The sequence below is a fragment of the Cryptomeria japonica genome, chromosome 7, assembly GCF_030272615.1.
Source record: "Cryptomeria japonica chromosome 7, Sugi_1.0, whole genome shotgun sequence".
Classification (NCBI taxonomy): Eukaryota; Viridiplantae; Streptophyta; class Pinopsida; order Cupressales; family Cupressaceae; genus Cryptomeria; species Cryptomeria japonica.
The window spans coordinates 663,279,687-663,302,450 of NC_081411.1; the positions used below are offsets into that span (position 1 = coordinate 663,279,687).

A 22,764-nucleotide genomic window follows, 5' to 3' on the forward strand; every position below is an offset into this window, starting at 1 on the left:
GCCATAGAAGTCAAGCCACCGCATCTGTATTTGTCCACAAACAACTTGATGATTCAATGCCTATAACAATTTTTGACCTTCGACAAAGATTAAAGGACTTGCCTGATGACAAACTAGCAGATCAACTAATGCACTTTAGCTCGTCAATTCATGGAACTAAATCATTCTGGAATCAACGTAGAAGGGAACTTATAGACATGGTCATCCAAATCGGTTGTCCAACGCTATTTTTCACACTCAGTGCTGCTGATACAAAATGACCAGACTTGCATAATATCATGCCAACCACCACACCTACAAATCCATATGCAACTGCTAGGTGGAGATTACAAAATATAGTTCAAAATCCACACCTTACTGCAATGTACATGCATCACAGATTTACTGCATTTCGTGAAGAAGTGTTGGAAAAACTTCTTGGTGCAAATGACTATTGGTATAAGTATAATTCTTGCAACCTACTACTTTTACCTTCAGCTCTTACCCTTCTTTTAGTTTTTTTGTTTTTTTCTAAAAACCTCTTTTCCCAGGTATGAATGGCAACATAGAGGCTCCGCACACATCCATGGTTTCATTTGGCTACCAAAAGCACCTGGCATTGGCAAATTACAATGGAATGACATTCAGTTAGTACAAAATGCACTTGCATACATTGATAAATATGTCTCCGCGTGGAACCCACGAAGTCATGCATTGAGAAATCAAATGTTCCACCGATCCATTGTTGACAACCCTTGCTTGATGGACACAAGCATGATAGTATCAAGTGATCCTTTCATTGACTATTGTTATTTGGCCAACCGTGTTCAAAGACATACAAAATGTACTATCCAAACATGCCTTCGCAGGAAGGGGACATCTCTTCAATGTCGTTATAAAGCCCCTTGGAACATTACAGAGAAGTCGTCTCTTTCTAATGATGATAATGGCCAACCTAAGCACACCCCTGCTCGCAATGATGACCGCCTAAATCTTCACAACCCATTTATACTCTCAATATGGAGGGCCAATGTAGATTGCCAACCTGTTCTCTCAATTGATGCTGTGATCAAATATATTGCAAAATATGCTGCTAAAGCTGAAAACAAATCAGAAACATACCATGCAATGTTATCTCAAATATCAACCAACTTTGAGTCTGATAAACCAGCTCCTAATGCTTTTCGCAAAATGCTTCTTGACAACCTTGTGGATCGTGATATAGGTGCCCAAGAAAGTTGCCACCTTCTGCTAAAGCGACCACTCTCCCTTTGTAGTCGAACATTTTTTTCTTTAAATGTGAACCAAAAAAATTTCCAACGTGTACCAATCACATCCACAGAAAGAACCACATATCCAAACTATATTGCATCTTACATGGCAAGACCAATACATTCAGAGAGAATGTCTCTTATCGAAGTAACTCAAAAATGGTACTTCAACGCATCAAGAAAGCATGATCAATGGAAAGAGCGAGCCACACTAGTCATAGTTCGAGTGTCTCCACGATTCACAACCATCCCTACAAAGGAAGAAAAATGTTTTCAAGCATTTTGTTGGACTGAACTTTTATTGTACCACCCATTCCGCAACATTCAAATGGATTTCGGCTCAACGGATGATGAAATTCAAGCACTGTGGGAAAGGTTCTCGCACAAGTACAAGCCATGGCATGTACGTCGAACATATACAGAAGCCGATGAAAGATCTAATCCTACCACTCCTTCAAGTGACACAGAACAACTGCCAGAAAACATCCATAATGAATGGCAAGTACTGTCAGTTTCATACCTAGGACTTCCTCTTCACCTGGATGAACTTGATATGCTTGGCCAACGTGATATTGACTTGAAGAATGACTGGGGAGTACATCACTTCAGTCCCAAGAAAAAGAAATTGCTACAAATTTCATACACTCCAATCGCCGAACATTTCAGCCCCATCATGTTCTCCAACAACAAAGCCAAAATAACCTATGTATACAACAACAAAAGGCATATGATATAGTTATTTCACATCTACATGCTAATAGTTTGCAAGCACCATTGAAAATGATTGTTCAAGGAACTGCAGGCACAGGAAAGTCACACCTCATAACAAGCATAAAATCAGCACTCAAAAGATCAGCACCAAATGGCCAATCACCATTATTGCTCCTTGCACCAACTGGAGTTGCGGCATTCAATATACAAGCATCAACAATTCATTCAGCACTAAGAATTCCAATCAAAGAAGTGCACCCTCTACAAGGACAAACATTGGCAAGCTTCCAAGAAAGCATGTACTTCATTCGCTACATTATAATTGATGAAATGAGCTTCATTGGTCCAAGGTTGATACAACGCATTGATATAAGGTTACGTGAGGCATTCCCTGCCCATAACCAGCTCCCATTTGGAGGACGCTCAATCATTCTCTTTGGTGACTTGGGCCAACTACCACCTGTCAAAGACATTCCTATGTATGCTTCAACTTCATATGGAGGGACACTATGGCGTAGCTTCATAACAATTATAACATTGAAAAAAATATTTCGTCAAATTGGAGATCAACCTGCACAAATTGCCTTTCGTGCACTTCTCTCCAATTTACGAAATGCAGAACCCACTATTGCAGATTGGCAACTTTTACTGTCTCGAGCAAATTCAACACTTTCCTCTGCAGAGCAATCTTTATTCTTATCATCCACACACTTATTTGCAACAAATGAAATGGTATCATTACATAACAAACGCATGTTGCTGTCTTTGGCAAAGCCTATTGCCCTATCTACTGCAGAACAACTCAAGGGAATCACATGCTCAAATCCTAATGAGGAACAACTTGAATCTAAGATCCTCTTATGTATTGGCCAAGAAGTTATGTTATCTGCCAACTTGTGGGTGGAAACAGGACTTGTCAATGGTGCACTTGGACAAGTCAAAGAAATTGTATATAATGGTGGTGAAAGACCACCTGAACTCCCCTTATTTGTTGTTGTTCAATTCAAAAAATACATAGGCCCAGTTTGGGACCAACACAACCCAAAAAATATCCCTCTTATTCCAATAAGTCATGGTCTTCAACGTCAAATACCACTAAAAATGGCATGGGCCTTAACAATTCACAAATCACAAGGGCTGACACTTCAAAGAGCGACAATCAACATCGACAATACGGATCGTCAAGGGTTGACATTCACAGCAATTTCAAGGGTCCGTGACCTTGCAAGTCTTCGCATACACCCTCCATTCACATTCCAAAGATATTCACGTATACGAAAGAGTCCATATGCTGCTCGGTGAAAAGAAGAAGAGGAACGACTAACAACGTTATCAAATGAAAACACTTCTCCAGGTTTTTGCTCTTCAACCCCTTATCACATTGAATCTTCTTCATTTTCCGTTATTTTCTTTACACCAAAACAACAATACATGTACACCATTTGTTCAATCCGAATACTGTTTGTCCTTATATGAACTGTGCTTTATAAAACTATATTTAACATATTTATTGTGCTTTGTAACAGCATGAGAAATTCTAAGCCTTGTTGTTACTGACAAATGAAAGACCTCTACACGGTTACAAACTTGCTTCAAATGAACTGTTCTTTACAAAACAATATTTTACATATCTATTGTGTTGTGTAACAGCGTGAGACATTCAAAGTGAAATATCTCTACATGGTTCAAATTGCTTTTCCATTTGACCTAATTTTCATTTATATATATACTACAAAAATCTAACATTGCAAACTTTTCTCATTGATTGCAAAGGACCTATTCTATACCATTTAATAGTTTTTATGTTATTCTCTTACTCCCATCTTTTATTCGGCGTATCCAAAGTGCAATTGCTAGTTACTAACACTATAGCTGAAGTTTTCATTTTTATTTTTTTATTATAAAACAGACCATTTCATATATTTTTTTGTTTTTTATTATTTTTTCTTAATTAAAAAAATATATATAAGTGCGGTGGGGGGGCAAATATCTCACAGAAAATGTCATACAGTTGTTATACGTGTTTTTGTCGTTGAGAATAGAAACACGGGAAAAGACCGGGAAACGGGCTCGTGCGGCCGTACTCGGTAGCCTTAGTCGCCGGCGTACGCACACATGTCAGGAATTGTTTTAGAATCCGTTTGAATGACTGTGTACCTATGTACACGCTTTGACAATAGTAAATTGAAAGTCTGTATTATTTTATTTTCTTTGTTCATGTACACGCATTGACTATAATAAATTCAAAGTGTATTATTTTTATTTTCTTTGTTCATCCACACGCATTGACAATACTAAATTCGAAGTGTATATTATTTTATTTCCTTTGTTGACATAATGGTTACATACTAAGCTAGTATGTGTTTGGTAAAGAGCACTAACAAGCAATAAGACAAAAAAGATGTGAATAACAAAAGAAAACTCACCAAGGACCACTTCTAACCCTACCAAACAAAGATGGAAACATCTGTAATCCCCTTGGACACCAACAACATTGTCCACATTCAAAGTGAGGTTCTTTAGTTTCAGTTCATGGAAAATGATATTAAAGATAAAAGGAAATAGATTTTGTATCGAGATTCAATCATGTGGGTTTTGAGTCAGATTTATCAACATATTTTATAAATAGTAGTTTTTGACGAATTTATGTTTATGATTAAATAATTTATTTGATTTTTGTCGTATCTAGGTGATGCTCATAAGAAGAAAGTAATAAAAGTGAGGTTCTTTAGTCTTTGAACTCATGGAAAATGATATTAAAGATAAAAGGAAATAGATTTTGTATCCAGATTCATTCATGTGGGTTTTGAGTCAAATTTATCAACATATTTTATGAATGGTGGTTTTTTTTACAAATTTATATTTATGATTATAAATGATTTATTTGAATTTTTTTTGTATCTAGGTGATGCTCATAGTAAGAAAGTAACAAGATTTTATAAGAGTTTGTTCTTCTTGAAATTACCACTTTGATTGAAACACAGTTAAACATGAAATTTTCCTGAAATCAAACATATTTACTTGATATCTATCCCATTTTTTTTTTCTTAATTACGAGATGGCAAAAATTGATCTTGTAACTTTTTTGATGCCTACACAAAATTCACAACTATTTAAACCATTACAATGTGTCTATAGATGCCAAATAGTCATCACAAGTAAGCTCCTTTATTTAACTAAATAGTAGTAGACATGTTAGATACGAAGTGTCGAGATATATTGAAATTGAGGTTGTTAATCTATATAAGACTGTAAAAAAAATTGACAATAAATACAAAAAAAAAGTTTGGTTAGTTAATATTGTTTGGTAAGCAATATCTGAGCTCAAATTTGCCTACCTTGCTTGGTGTATTCTATACCAAGGTCTCCACAACGACACTGAGTTAACTCAATTGCGTGTTGTCAATCCTTGTCCATTCTATGGCCAACAAAAGATTCTCAATCACCTTTTATGCATTTGTCCCAAAGCTCAAATTGCTTCCTATCAGATTTAAGACTTCTTTAGGCCTTATAAGTTTAAGCAATTTTCTTAGGATATGGTTCTTTTAGACAATTAACCCATAATTCATGTTATGTTCACCCATACTTGCATTTTTCGAAGGTGAAAATTATTTTTAGCATTTGAAAAGGTAAAAACTATGTTATTCCTTGGTTGTCAAATTCATATGTATTTCTCTATTTATGTTAAGGTTACGATTTGTTCTAATGTTCTTTTGCATATTCAGGTGCAAGAAAATAAAGTTTCACTTAAAGTGGCAGACCTTTAAGGTCTTTTGGACCATTGGGCAATACCTCATATATATTGCCAAAGCTTCACAACCTCTAACATCTAGTAGGGGTTGCTTCCCTCCTCCTAGACATAGTCATAATTTCTATCGTGAACTTGACTCTAAGTCACGTGCTTCCCAACCCCCTTTGAGAAGAGGTCGGGATTGGTTTTCTTGTGGTTGGGATCAACCATCTTGAGTGTCTTTATAATCTTTTGAGTCTTATGAACAAGGTGTCCTTGGATGGCTAGATAATAGAAAATTTTCACTTCTTTCTTTGGCTATTTCTCCTATATAACACTTATCTTCCCACCAAAGAATAAAATAAAAAGGGTGTGATTTATAGATGGGAGCCTCTTGTTGATGCTTGGCATATTCTTGATGTTTGAAGAACCCAAATGACCATGATCCTCCACCTCCTTTTAGTGCTTTAGCTCTTGTCATTTAGTTTCCTTATTCCTTGTTTCTCTCTTTAATTATATGATTTAAGGCTTGGTCTTACATGAACTGTTTGGGTGTGACTGTTTTCACTTAGCCTTTTTTTGATTGTTTGTTTGAATTTTGTTGCTTGTCTTATTTTTTTTTTTAAGGAGGGGTAAACACTTTTGATTTGGAGCTATGAATCAATGAGGTCACAAATGAGGGACCTCATCCAAAGTAAGCACTCAACAATAACACTTCAATAAGGGTTTGAACCTTGGTAGCAAGAAAAACAACACCACATTTCATTCATCACACTGTGACAATACCAACATTGCTTGTCTTATTGACATGTCCATGAGAGATTTTCACTAAAACAAAGTTAATCTAATAATTTTAATTTCTACACCAAGTTTCGAGAATGTAGCTAAAGGTTATTAATCTAGAGTAATGTAAATATCTACCTTTTAATTGATCTATTTATCCCATGGAAAATAAACTAATATAATCAAAATATATATAAATAAATTGATCTCATGTACATATGATGTACAAGGAATCCAAAATGTTGAAAGTATGCAAGTTTAGCATTTGTGTCCTTAGTAGCCTAGTTTGATACCTTCTTCTCTTCTTCTAGATTTGGAGATTCCTCTTAGTGGAAGGAAGATGAGAAGAGATTGAAAGATAAAAAAACAAATGGGATGTTATTGTAACTAATGATTATAGATCTTAGAAGTTGTTAAATGGTAAATTGATAATTTCAAGGGACCATTAAAAAATTGTGTTGGAAGGGAACTGATGAAGAGATGTGGATTCTTAATATAGCATAAATAGTGAATCCAACGTCAAATGCAACCATCACCATAGTGCTCCACCTTCCTTATGAGTGCATTTGACAAGTTATAACAATATTCTAAGATGGTGCAGGAGCACCTGAGAGAACCTACAATCAACACCAACCAAAAACACTTTATTATTCATTTTTCAGTTCTGGTTTGATTTGGTAGTCGATGGCATCCCGTTTTCATCTTGTAGAAGTTTGACTGTGACTATAAAGAGTGAAAGGGAAAGTTTAAAATACATATTTAGTCATGAGGATGATTAGAGTTGCAACTACTTGATCGCACAAGGCACATGAACATCCTTCGAATCATAAAGGGGATATAAACCTTGTCACATGTTGAAGTTGTGATCGCCCTGGTCAACATGTATATAGATGTCTAAGCATAGATCAGGTATGCGAACTATTTGAAAAATGCTTCAAATAGACAACGTCCCTTGGATTGCAATGACTCTAGGATGAAATGGCTTAAATCACACACACTAAGCATATATTTCTAGGATTAAAAGTGTTAAATACTTAGAGTTGGTTGACATTTTTTAGGCATAATATTTTTCTTAATGTATGTTGTCACACTAAGAATACACTTCTAGACTTAAAAGTGTTAACAATCAGAGTTGACTAACATCCTCTAGACTTGATATTTTTCTTAGTGTGTGTGATTTAAGGCCGACCCTCCAGGATGTGCACAAAATGGATTTGTTGATCAGGTTGGTCGGTGTAAAGCCAAATTTAACAAACTCTATCACATCTTCCTTGGCTACGCTAAATGGGAACTTTAAACATGGCATTTAAAGTCATCAAAGCACCGTAAAAGGATGATTTTTGTCTGATATTATGATAAGTTACATGTTCTGACCGAAATACAAAATCTAGTAGCATAGAGTGGCACATGAACTGTTTGACAATAATTCCTCAAACAAATGAATATCCATCAAGAATTGCAAACATCGATAGGAAAGAAATTATAGCAAAGGAGATGAGGTATGAAACCGCAACATGACAAGTGTGTTGGCAATATGTAGAAATTGTTTATGTGTTGTCATTGATGTCAACACTGTGCTCCGGTTGTATATGGTTCTTTCTCGGTTGGTTATTGCTATCCCGGTTCGACTTGGTTTTGGCCTCATTTTGACCCGGTATGATCAGATTGGTTGTTTCAATTTTGGATGGTTATTCAGGACGATTATATGCTTGTCACATTTAGTTGGTTCATGATTTGGTGCTCTAGAAGCTATCACTTATGTTCTGGATTATCGGTTGGTATTTCCTAGTATTGGTTGGCTTTACCAGTTGGTGATATTCGATGATTTGGTTAACTGATTTTGGTTTGGCTTATAGAAATGGTTTCTAACATGCTGAAGGCGTTCTTGATCATGTCCTATTTTTTTGGTGGCTTCGCATTGGCTGGTGTGATGATTTGGTGGTCCTATTTGGATCCGGTTGGTTATTTTGTGTTATTGCACTGAGGGTTTCTACCAGTTGGTGAAACATGTTGATATAGGTCTTAGCGGAATTTCTGGGGGATATAATTGATTGGGAATTTGAATTAGGTCCATGCTATGTGACTTATTCATGTAATTTAGATGTCGGTATGGTTATGTCTGCATTATTAGAGAGAGGTTTATGTGCGAACAAGATATATCATTCATCGAAGGTTTGAGAAGGTTTTGGTGTTGTAGGGCAGAAATTTGTGCTTAACCAAAACTCTATCAAGCATTAGTAGATGCTATCTTCACAGTTCATTTTATCCAGATTGTAGTCTGATGTTTATGTAAGTCTCTGAGACATCTTTTTGTGATGAGCAATGAGCTCTAGACGGTTGGCTTGATTGCAAGTGCAATCATCATTGTAATAATTTCACATATTGCTGCAGAAGTATTATTTGATTGTAAATAGGGTTTCCCACCGTGGTTTTTCCCTTTACCGGGTTTTCCACGTCAAAAATATTGGTGTTATGTGTTCTGTGCTTTCATGCTTTATCTTTCATTGTGTTATTTATATTGTGCTTCGATAAATGGTTTATAATCTGCATTAATTGCTTATACTTGTGGAAAACCGATTCACCCCCCCCCCCCCCCCCCCTCTCAATTTTCTCCTGGTATCAAAGATTCTCACAAAGTGTACAGGCATAAAACAAAGACATGGATTGGAATTTGATATGAAATGGTATGAGGAAAATGACTCAGCAAAGAGCTAGTATAATTATATTTAAAAAATATATGTAAAATATGTTGCGAGAGATCTTATAATAGAAAATAATCATCTGTAAAATAAATGTTCTTCTAAAATACTAAACACCAAGTCCTACATGCAAAAATCTGCCAATCTAGCTAGAGATAAGTGGTGAGGATTCTATTTTATTTGGAGTAATAAAATAACACCTCCACAAAAGCTAAAACATGTCATATTTCATGCATTTACTTGTCATTTGCATGTCAAATTGTTTCTAAAATGGATTTTTGTTTATGGACATTTTGGTGTCATTGTAGATGCCTCTCGACATAATAAACTAGTATTTATATATATTTAAAAAATATAGGTAAATTAAGCCGAGAGATATCTTATAATAGAAGGGAATCTGAGGATTGCTACTCGATTTTATTGATTGTTCCCTTTTTAATATTATGGCACTCTTCCACTATCATTTGAATGTAATGGTTTCATATAGTTGGAGACAAGTGGCAAGGATTCTATTTTATTTGGAGTAATAAAATAACACCTCCACAAAAACCAAAAGATGACATATTTAATGCATTTACCCATCATTTGCATGCCAAATTGTTTCAAAATTGAATTTTTGTTTACGAAAATTTTGATGTCATTGTAGATGCCTCTCAGCATAAAAATAATCAATTGAAAAGGCACAAACATATGAGAATCCGAGGGGATGGAGCATATGAATCGATAAACAAAGCATATTTATATTTTGAAGCATCGGCCAAAGAAAAGTGGCTACAAAGTAGAGAGAGTGAAATCCAAGAAACATCAGCTTGAGAGTAGTTTTGAGTGCGAGAGAGGCCATTGAAGGTCATATTTATAATTAAACTCGTTGCAAACTAGTTGAAAATTTGGACAGATTGTCTTTGTATTGTTTTTTTTATTTGTAGTTTTCAATTTGTAGGTAGGAGAGTACTCGTCTTGCATCATAAGAGAATTTAGTTATAAATGATTTCTTCGATCACATTCTAGGAATCCATACACACCTTCCTAAAGTGTTGTAGACACTTAAAAAATCCATAGTAGTTGCAAAGTTAGTGACACCTTAATCCTAACAATCTAAGTATATTTAACCTAAATACAAGCCAATCCCCTGAAATACTTATATTCTAAGAAAAAGACTTTGGTTTGAAAGGAATAATGAAGTCACATGTCTTATTATTTAAGGGAATTGAGCTATAATATAAAAAACTAGAGAAGATGCTTGAGATTTTATTAGTAATTTATATATAAATTATAGCAAGGATTAAGAGCTCCTAGATGGATCAATCTAGATCTAATAGGAAGACCCTAGTAGAGAATAATCCAAGAAAAATGAGAAAGCTTTGGTTAAAAAATAGTTGTCCAAATACTTTGGAATATGTATATCCATGAGCTAGTTGGGCATTATAATTCCAAACTATTATTGATGTTTTACATACCACATGAACAAACAAGGAGATTCATTCATATCCTTTGTGATATTCATGGTTATGAAATGGGATATTAAGAATCTATTTCTAAACTCGCTTCTACGGTTTATTAAAGATAACCTCTATTTTTTAAAGCTTTTCAATAAGAATACTGTATGTGGGAAAAGTGGGCGAATAAAACTTAATATGTGAAAATATGTTAGAATACTAGTCCACACACACACACAGGACTTCTTGATGCAAGCTATGGAGTAACGTAGTGTTACTCAGCTTCCCAAGGAGGGTCCCATGGTTCTCTATCTCACAATGTCCCTCAAACCAATGTTTTTGCTCTCAGATCACTGAGCAAAATGGTTTAGGGATGGCAAATATGAGAACAAGAGATGCTTTTTTTAGATTTTAGTATGAGATGTGTTGTAAGCTATGTATGATGCTAAAATGCAATAAACTAACTATAAGATGACAAGATTAGTATGAATACTATCCTAGCATACTATATTTAGTCTATGATTGAACTAAAATGATAAAGAAAGTAATCTAAGCATGCATATTTAGTCTAATTCCTGATCTAAAAGAGGCTAAATGATGAGCATATATGAAATGAAAGCTTGAAAGAATTTGAGCATAAGTGTGATGCTACAAATTTGAAAGATGATTGTTTTTAATGGAGGAATGAGAGCTCTATTTATAGCATAAACAGGGCAATGGATGGTCAGGATTGAAAGGTTTAATCAAGGGCCAGGTTTGAAAGTTGGGGATCCATGTGCACAATTTGTACCAATGAAATGGTGACAAGTGTCAACATAGGATTGGGTTGAGAGAAGAGGTTGGAGGCATTAAAGGCCTGAGAAGACCTCATGGTTATCTAAAGGCTAAGGGTCAAGTCTAAATTAGGATTACCCAATGAATTAGGATCTAATCCAAAGATAAACCTTTGTGCAAATGATTAAGAGATAATCATGGTCAAAGCATTAATGACCTGATGAGACCCTTGGGTTGGGTAGAGGTTGAGTCAAAACAAATGTTTTAACCATGTGGGAGGGTTTGAAATAACCATCAATGGTTATTGGAGACTTTGGGGATTAAGTGGTTGAAGGTTGGAAGCCTTCAATGGTTTTCAAAGACTTTAAGGGTTTTGGTGGTTGAAGGTTGAAAACCTTCAATGGTTATCCAAGACTTTGGGTCATTTTGAGAAGTGACCTCCCTTTGCTTAGGGATGTGACAAATTTTAGAGGAGGGTTAGGTTAATTAGAATCGATTAGAAGATTCTAGAAGGGATTAGGAAGGGGTTTGGGATTTTGCAAGTGGATGGGGGGGATAATAGGATTTAATTGAATTAAATGATTTTCATTCAATTTGATTGTATTTGGAGAAATTAAATAAATTTGATTTATTCAATTTGGGATAACTATTTAATTAAATTTGAATTTAATTAAAAGTGGATAGGGGGATTTAATTGAATGATTTATTCATTAAATGGATATAGTGAATTTTATTTAAATAAATTGAGTAATTTATTTAATAAAATAGAAGAATGTGGATAATTTAATTAAATTGGATTTAATCAAATAGAAAAATGAACCTAAAATATTCATTTAGGAATATGGTCATTTTTATACATCTACAAATACAATAAAAAAATTATCTAGATGAACTCAAAATCTTGAACGAAGATTATAGATTTCATTTCGACCTTAGTCCAAGCCAACAAATTTATTGTAGTTTTTGAAAAAATATCTGAAATAGTCTCAATGTGTATGTGAAAATCATTAGGACATGAACCTAAGGAATTAGAGCAAGAGGTATATCGTAGTAAGTGATCACATGAGACTACTAAATGGATTGTTGATTTATATAATCAATTGCAACAACTATTCCCTTTCTATAGAAACTAATAGCTGGTAAATTCACAATCCTTCCATTTTCCTTTTTAATATAATCTTACCAATTCTAAACAAGTTCTTTCATAATAAGAATTTTGAAATCTTGTTTTTTTTTTTCAGGATTTATGACCATAAGGAATACTAGAAGAGAGACAATGATGAAGTATGAATGTCTAGAATCCATTTCCTTATAGACCTCTAATAAACTACTTTATACACAAAGCTAATCTCTAGCATTAAACACCAATAAAGAAAAGATCATATAAATCATGAGAGAAACAACAAAAGTCCTAGGCAATTCCTTGTGAAAACCTTTTTGTATGCGGGAAAAGCGATGCAATGAAATGGAAATTATAAAAAATATTCAAAGACTTGCCCACACACCAATGGGACACTTGGTGCAAGTTATGGAGCTATGTGGAATAGCTCAACTTCCCAAGGGGTGTTCCATTGTTCTCTATCTCACAAGACCCCTCAAGCCAATGCTTTTCTCTCTCAAATCACTGAGAAAAGTGACATAGAGATGACAATCATGAGAATGAGGGATGCTTTTGATCAATCTTAGTATGAATGCATCCTATCTATGCATGATTCTAACAAAGAAGCTAAACTAGTGGTGATAAGATGACAAGATTAGTAAAATACTATCCTAACATGATATACTAGTTTATATGATTTAACTAAGATGATAGAAATGCTTCTAAAATGATTATTAGATTTATTTCTATTCCAAAGAGAGATTAAATGCTTTGCTAAAAATGAGTATAAGTATGACGCTAAAGACTTGGATTCTAAGAATGAGGGATGAGGGCTCTATTTATAGGAGAAAATAGGGCAATGGATGGTCAAGATTGGATGATCCTATCAAGGGTCAGGATTGAAAGTTATCAATCCATGTTTACAATTCTTGTAATGCCCGCCAAAATACCCCAGAGAAATATAGCTAAATACATACTAATTTAATTTTTTTTTTTTTTACAATACAACACATAACATCTCATAAGCAATGCAGTGAACACACAACAACATTTAAGTAGTATGAGCATAGAGTAGATCACTCGAGCTATTCAAACAATTACGCAAGCGGAATATATTAAATCATTACTACTAACTCCCTAGGGTATCTCAATGCCATTACTTAATCTACCTACATAAGCAATAAGCATTTACTTTCTTCTAGATCAACCACATAATTTTAATCATTATACACATATAGATACATCATAGCAATACCTAAAACTCATGATATGCAATCTACTTAATCTTTCATTTAACATGAGATTCTATCTTTCAATGCACATCTATTTCCCTTTTCACTTAGATTCATTTTATACACCAAGCCCAAATGTTCCTATTTCCTTTAACCAACCTTTGACTATGGACATCACCATTCATATAAACCCTTACATTGCAGTAACATAATTTTCATTTACGATTAACTTCCACATAATCATTTATGATTCTATGCTTCTAGAATACTTATTACTTCATCATGATTCCTAAAGTACATAAGGCAATACTCACAAACCATCAATTAACCAATAATCATCTTATTACACATTGAGAACTACACAAATTCATCTCAACACAACTAAGATACAATATCTTAATTCAATAACAACTAATAGCATCCACCAAACGGATACATAATCTTAAACCATAACACATGATACATTCTAATCCTTTCCTAGAGGACAAGCATTCATTTTACCATCTACCCATACACTTACTAGTATTTTCCATTAATAAGATTAGCAATTCATTCACTAAGAACATCCATACAATATTTCATAAGGAACCTTCAATTACATCCCAAGCATTATAAGATTTCAATCCAACCATTAGATCACTATCTATGAAGTATAATACTATAATTTCAAATGCATTAATTGCAACTCATAAACATGTCCTAAGATGCCTTCCAATATTACTCATACTCATACATCTTACCGAGGCATACCATTTCCTCTAGTCATGCATTAGTTTAAGACATCATTTAAGTCTAATACCATTATCATAATATTTACACTATTTTCTTTTTACATGGCTTATCAAGAATACAAAATGCATCATTTAATTCTAAACCACAATACTTATCCACATCTCATGCTTACATTTCATTTAATACAAATGCGCTACACTACAACTCAAGGTTCAACATTATAATCATCTACCATAATCAAAAGCTATCACTATAACTAGAACAACATAGTCATTTATCATATACATGACTTCTTTTATAACCGTTACATAAGAATTTGATTACATAAATAGCATCATCGTTTACTTTCTTGTTGTAATTATTATCCAAGAACAATCTGAAGAAGCATCCTCATCCATGCAAGAAGAATCCAAAGACAGGAACATCCCAATGGTTTAAAAGCACCAACCACCTGACCATGTGGAACCAAAGGAACCACCCCCCATGCTAGGAGATGACGCAAGGTCCCAACACACACTCTACATCTAGGCTGACACTCAAAACCAAAGATACTAACCAACACAAGAACACTCAAGCAAGAACCAATCACAAGATAGCAAGAATGAACTCCGAGAGGCGTAAAACTTATCAAACATAAATGCTCCAATAAGCATAATCATAAATCAGAAAGGGGGAACACATGTAGGAGTGGAGTGTCATCACATGCCATACTCATAACATAATAACATAATAACACAAGGCACTAGCCTGATGGACATGTGGAGCCATCTCAACCTATGAAAGACCAAAGGAGATTAGCGTATCGTCTTCACGACCTTCTCATGCTTATCCTAAAACATCCTCCCTAGGACTAAGCCATGAGGCACCAAAACTATTCATTAACTTGTTTAAATGAGTTATAAATCCCCATCCCCATTAATTCATTTTCAATGTTATCACTTGTTTACAAATCATGGAAAACTCCAATGTGCCCTGACAGTCTAGACTTCATGCATCCTTACAAGGAACCTCATGCAAGCCTATCTCTCATGACCCCGGTCATCACAAGGAAGCTCACTCCCCCTAACATGGCCCGACAACACATCACAAGAGGCTCTACCAACATAAATACATGAAAATAATACTCAATGTAGCCAATAACTTCCACACATACTCTCACAACATATGCAAGACTACAACAACATCAATATAGAAAAATGAGCCTCTTGGCTAGCAATAAACAAAGGCATAACAAGCCATCAAATAAAAGATAACATCACAGTAAGGCCTACTCACTTGCTAGTCCAAAATAGCATAGATATTCACCTCAATCATTGATGGCTTATTTGCATGGAAGAGAGTCTAAAATACCCATAGTGGTATAGAGAGATAAATATACATAAACCATCAAAATACATCAGGACTGATAAAAGCCAAATCTGGAAAGTATTAACAGACCTCAAAATAGCCTCCGGTACAAAAATCTATTTGGAAAAAATACTTCAAAAATGACCAAAAACTCACAAAATACAACACATAGGCACATTATCATTTTTGCCCAGTACGACAACGCTTCTGCCAAAAGGACAACACTTCTGCCAAAAAGATAGCGCTTCTGCCAAAAACAAAGATAGGGTTTCTACTGAAAAAGACAACGCTTCTGTCGAAAACAACGACGCTTCTGCTGAAAGAAAGACAACGCTTTTGCTGAAAGAAAGACAACGCTTCTGTCGAAAAACAAAAGATAGTGTTTATGTCAAAAAACAAAAGACAACATTTCTGCCAAAAAAAGATAGCGCTTCTGTCGAAAAACAAAAGACAGCGTTTCTGTCGAAAAAGAAAAGACATCGTTTCTGCCAAAAAAAAGACAACGCTTTTGCCGAAAAACAAAAGACAACGTTTCTGCCGAAAAACAAAAGACAACGTTTCTATCGAAAAAAGACAACGCTTCTGCCGAAAAAAGACAACGCTTTTGCAAGACTTACGGAAAACACAGAAACTTTCGCGTAAAATATTAAAATCCAGACTTTACAAAAAAACCACGAAAAACATATGAATAGAGATGCCCATAAACAAGGAATACTTGGATATAATCACAATAAAATATCTCCAACTATAGATCAAGATTTAATCAAATATCTTCACAAGAGTTTTCACAGAACTAGGAACGACATACACAGGAAATGTCAAATACTCATTTTCCAGCAACTATACAAAACCCAACTAATATAAAGTTCTCCCCAAATATTTCCCTTTAGCAATAATAAAACTATAGCATATAATATTATTTTAGCCCAATACCCAAAACAATGCAGACACAATGCATACATGGAGAAGCCATTGAAAGCAAAATACAAAGTGAAGAACTCCAACCTGCAACTTTGAAATAATGGATTGAAGCTGAAGAAGAGCTCCCACAAGCCAAACCAAATCCAATCCAAGCTCCAACCAAAACCAAAAACGAAGAAATCCAAAAACAAGAAGAAAACTTGCTGGAGAAAAACTTTTCCAGAGGAGAGCCAACCCCCAAAAACTTCACGGAAAAGAAAATAAAAAGAAAAACATTAACCAAAAACCCTAGCCTCAATCTTGGCCAATCAAAATATTCCAATCTATAATATATTTTACTAACCCCACCATTTAATATAATTTTACCTCCCTTTCCAAATTCAACCAATAAAAGAAGAGGGTAGGTAAGGTAAATATAAATCATGCTTTTACAATTAGGTGGGAATGTTTTATTATTTTATTCTAAAGTATATTTATACAACCCACTTAATATAGAAGTCAACTAATAAATAAACATGAGCCACAATTAAATAAATCAAATGGGGAAATTAAATTAAATAAACCAAAGGCTCATAAATAAATCAAAGAACCAAATAACATTAAATACCAAATAAATATTAAACCATGGACAATTAAATAAATAAACAAATAAACAATTAAATACCAATAAAAGGTCAAATCACAAATTGATATAATGCCACAACATAAGCTAAACAATAAATATTAAATCATCATTAAGATAAGTAAACAATTAAATGGTAAGTAATTAAATACCCAAAAGGGGCAAGAATAAAATAAATTAAATTAAACATTAGATAACCAAATAATCAAATCGCTATTAATCAAAATAATTAAAATAAACATTATTGACTATTTAATCTTGCATCAATAATCAATCAGCCTCAACATAACAAAATTAACTAGCCAATACTAACATACTCACAACACAGAAGAAATCAAGCTTAGTAACTAACATGGCAAATTGCGCCAAGATGCTGACGACTCACAGTGAACAACTTAGACCTAGAGTATGTGAGGGGAACTTGTGCCAACTCTGAATCACATACCATTGGGATCTAAAGACACGCTCAGACCTATGGAGCCAGGTGGAGTCAATATCTGGTACCTGCAAATCCTGCATCCACAAGCAACGATACGACATATATATATATATATATATATATATATATATATATATATATATATATATATATTATAACAGACAAGGGTTAGAGAATCGCAACGACACATCCCACTCACAATGAGTGATGTGGAATTGTCTCTATCCCGAAGACAATCATATAACAATCAAATACACCATAAGATCAACTCATCATAGATAATCATTAAATATGGTTAGTACATAAAAACATCATCAAGTACATGATTAGTATAATTCATGATTATAATAAGGTATGTAAAATCCATCAACACTTATGCTCATCAAATCACATGGTCAATAAAATCTTTCGATAGTCAATCACATAATAAGCATATAGTGTCTAATAAATGACACGATCAATAATGATAGTATTTACATCATATAAATCATCTGAAATAGCATATGCCCAATAATGTCTATCACGCATGAATTAAAAGTCAACTCTAGTCAAAACATGTCAAGTTGAGGGTGGACCTTACATCCTCCCCCCCTTAGAATCGACTTACTCCTGGAAGTCATAAGAGTTAGGGTGACAACTAGCACACATAAATAAAAAACTTCCTTTTAACATAAACATATTATGGACCTTACATCCTCCCCCCCTTAGAATCGACTTACTCCTGGAAGTCGTAAGAGTTAGGGTGACAACTAGCACAAATAAATCAAAAACTCCCTTTTAACATAAACATATTATAATATTTTCTAACTCCAAGAAAGATAATGACAACTAAATTTCCGCCTTATGCTTCAATTATTCGAAATAAACACGTTACACAAGAGGTAAATGAAGCACCAACTGTCATTAATTACGATATGTACACTAAATTGTTAAAATATTTACAAGGGGAACTTCATTTTAACCACACTTGCAACACACAACTGTAACTTTAATCACTAATTTAAGCATCAATAAGAAGAAATCACTATATTCACACCAATATTCATAGTAACACTCCTTCAACATCTAGTTGCATGCAAATAGAGAGAGAGAGAGAGAGAGAGAGAGAGAGAGAGAGAGAGAGAGAGAGAGAGAGAGAGAGAGAGAGATACATTTACACAATATGTTACACATATGCACTTATTATATTATTGAACAAATCACATCATAAGCCTAAATGAGGGAAAATTTCTCAGAAATAAGCTTCCTCAAATTAAATGTACTCAAGACATCACACAATAACCAAGAATAAATAACCTATTTATTTAAAAGAACAAATTTCATGGCATTCAAATGTCCTAATTTCCATCATGCTTACATTGTGCTACACTTTATACAAACATTAGATGCAATCCTTATCAAATCAAATCATTCAAAAGGCATCCTTAACCCATTATGTATACACAAAGATTTTGAAGGCAAGAAATCAACAACTGCTTTTCATTTTAACTATTTCATAATTTCAGACTTCACAATTCCAAGGCACTTCTATCTATTATAAAATTCAGAAAGTTACAAATAAGTTTCATCTTATTAACACTTTTCATTTACTCATCTAATAACAACCTTATCTAATTGTTTTCTTAGTCTAGTGCACTTTTCCGCGATGTCCTCCCTCGCACACACTATTAGCGATTCAGAATGAACATGATAGAGACAACACTGGCTCAAGATTTGGGCCACAATACATCAACACTCAGAATGACCACCACAAACAACAAAAGAGGAGGTCAAAGGAAATATCCTCAAAACAATTTATTAAATTAAAAGAGAAGAAAAGTTGTCGGCAAAATCAATCAATAAATTTAAGTGTGACAAGTGCCACCACAAGAGCAAAATAAAGAAAGAAGAACTCGGTGGTCATCCAAAAGTAAAGACATCTCAAAATGACACATTAATCCTAATGACACATCACATAAATCTTAAATTAACTCAAGGCAAAATAAACAACTCATCCAACCCACATCACGAGGTGACCAACATTAGTCACACTAAAAGGAGTAATCACTACACAACATCCAAGTGTGAAATGCCTTGAATGTGTTAGAGAGTGCACGTCATATTTAAGACTTCTATTTTATCCATATGTCCATATTACTTTCATTATTTTAAAGCAATTCAATATTTTTTGAAAATCTAGGCAATTACCCTTTATAAAGGTTGACATAGGTAGGAAGAGATAAAGCAACTACGCACTCACACATGCACAAGGAATATACTCATACCATGACTAATGTTCAAGATATCTTATATCTACCATGATCATATTCACCAAGTTATAATAGAAACAAAGGTTAGAGATTCAATTACTCACTTGATAGTAAACTACAACACGCATCATTTCCATTAATGCACAACTAATAACCTATAGAAGATTATAAATTTCTTCATAAGGTCTTTAAGAAATTTAGTCAATCATATATTTAAACAAGCAAAATAGGTCTCATTACAAACGCCAAAGTTTAATATCAATTTCTACTCTTACCAATAATAATCTTCTGACATACTTCTAATTATCTAAATCAGGAATATCTTAGTCCTACTTCCAAAATCTAGTTTTCTTTTCATCTAGTACCACTTAAAATTCCAGGAATGCATGCATCATTCTATTTAAAATCACTTCCTATTATTACTTGATTACTGTCATTCATAAACTACGTATTTTCAGCATTTCAAGAAAAATTGGCATTTAGAATTCCAACACAATTTCATATAACTAAATATCATTTTATCTCATTAGAATTCGCTAAGGAAGCACTTCTTAAAATTCAAATAAGGCAATGATATAGAAACCTTTCTTAATTTATCCATCTAGTTAAGAGAAATATTTATTCAATGCCACACAATTCCTACACAAAGCTAAAACTTTTATCTTGCCAAACCAAATAAAGACACAATGGTATCATTATGATTTCTACATATGTAATGCACCAATCCTTGCTTCAATAAACATATTTATCTCCTTTAGTTTCACGATACATTTCCTATTTAAATGATGGGATATTCTATTTAATCAATTCTTCCTTTTAAAGAACAAGGATCATAAATGCAATACCTAATTTTCAGTTTTCAATGCAGATTAATTTCATCTAATCTTTCCTTTAACGTATAAAATTCATATTCATAAATCATTATCCAATCCTTCTACTTAATATCAATAACCCCCAAGTATTTGAATTTTTTACCCCAAAGAGAGAAGATGAGGGAAGGGATACTGCCACACAAATCAGTACACACAAATTTATGCAAACTCAGTTTGAATTTCCTAGTCATGCCAAATACAACTACCACTTTTAAAGGTATGCAATTTCAACTTCCATAAGATCTCCTACCAATACACGTGCAACTAGCAATCCCAAATCCTTTATTAGCTATGATTTCCTCAAACGATCTTTTATTACATACAAAATCACACATATACCAAAATAACCAATAGTTCTATGGGGTAATCATTACATTACCATCTAACTTCCTTGCATTTCACATAGGAGATTAAAATAAGGAAAAAGGCATTCCAACTACTTCTATTAAACACCACATACAATTCCTTCGATTTTCCCATCATGATCTATACTAATTTTTTCCTAAATGTATAATACAAACACATCATCCTTCTATTCATAGGAAGATCAACATAACAGACTAATTTTATGATCATCCCATTAGTTAAGAGGATAGACACATTCTTTTCTCATTCTACAACATAATTAATTATGTATAAGGAAAGCAACCTTAATTATTCAAGTAAGCACTAGAAATTTACAGAGCAAGTAAGAACATATAGACACTTCTCTTATTTTGAAGACATGCATATGGAATAAATACACCATTTACTTAAAGTTATGATTCCTAAAAGGAATTAGAGAGAAACACAAGGCACAGATATCTAAGATTCCAAAAATTCCAATAACACTTCTTCTAACACAAACTTCAAAGAGTAACTTGATTCAAAGGAACATAAAGGCACATTCACAAGACTAATATCAACATCCTTAACCAGAGATCAGCATTGCAACATGGGCTCTAATACCAAATGTAATGCCTGCCAAAATACCCTAGAGAAATATAGCTAAATACATACTAATTTAATTTAATTTTTTTACAATACAACACATAACATCTCATTAGCAATGTAGCGAGCACACAACAACATTTAAGTATTATGAGCATAGAGTAGATCACTCGAGCTATTTGAACAATTATACAAGCGGAATACATTAAATCATTACTACTAACTCCCTAGGGTATCTCAATGTCATTATTTAATCTACCTACATAAGCAATAAGCATTTACTTTCTTCTAGATCAACCACATAATCTTAATCATTATACAAACATAGATACATCATAGCAATACCTAACACTCATGATATGCAATCTACTTAATATTTCATTTAACATGAGATTTTATCTTTCAATGCACATCTATTTCCCTTTTCACTTAGATTCATTTTATACACCAAGCCCAACTATTCCTATTTCCTTTAACCAACCTTCGACTATGGACATCACCATTCATATATCAAGATTAACCCTTACGTTGCATTAACATAATTTCCATTTACGATTAACTTCCACATAATCATTTATGATTCTATGTTTCTAGAATACTTATTACTTCATCATGATTCCTAAAGTACATAAGGAAATACTCACAAACCATTTAATCCATATCCCATTCAATCTTCATAAAATCTCTTACACTAAATCAATTAACCAATAATCATCTTATTACAAATGAAGAACTACACAAATTCATCTCAACACAACTCAGATACAATATCCTAATTCCATAACAACTAATAGCATCCACCAAATGGAGACATAATCTTAAACCATAACACATGATACATTCTAATCCTTTCCTAGAGGACAAGCATTCATTTTACCATCTACCCATACACTTACTAGTATTTTCCATTAATAAGATTAGCAATTCATTCACTAAGA

At 33.6% G+C, this 22,764-nt stretch overlaps 1 protein-coding gene across 1 annotated transcript in view; it reads left to right on the forward strand.

The window, feature by feature from the left end:
- The first annotated feature begins 362 nt into the window (after positions 1-362).
- Positions 363-22,764, forward strand: part of LOC131856900 (uncharacterized) — a 30,990-nt gene continuing 8,588 nt past the window's right edge. The window contains exons 1-3 of the mRNA XM_059208857.1: positions 363-436; positions 531-1,925; positions 2,012-3,259. Of these exons, the coding sequence (XP_059064840.1) occupies positions 363-436; positions 531-1,925; positions 2,012-3,259 (2,717 nt within the window). The remainder of the gene's footprint in view (positions 437-530; positions 1,926-2,011; positions 3,260-22,764) is intronic.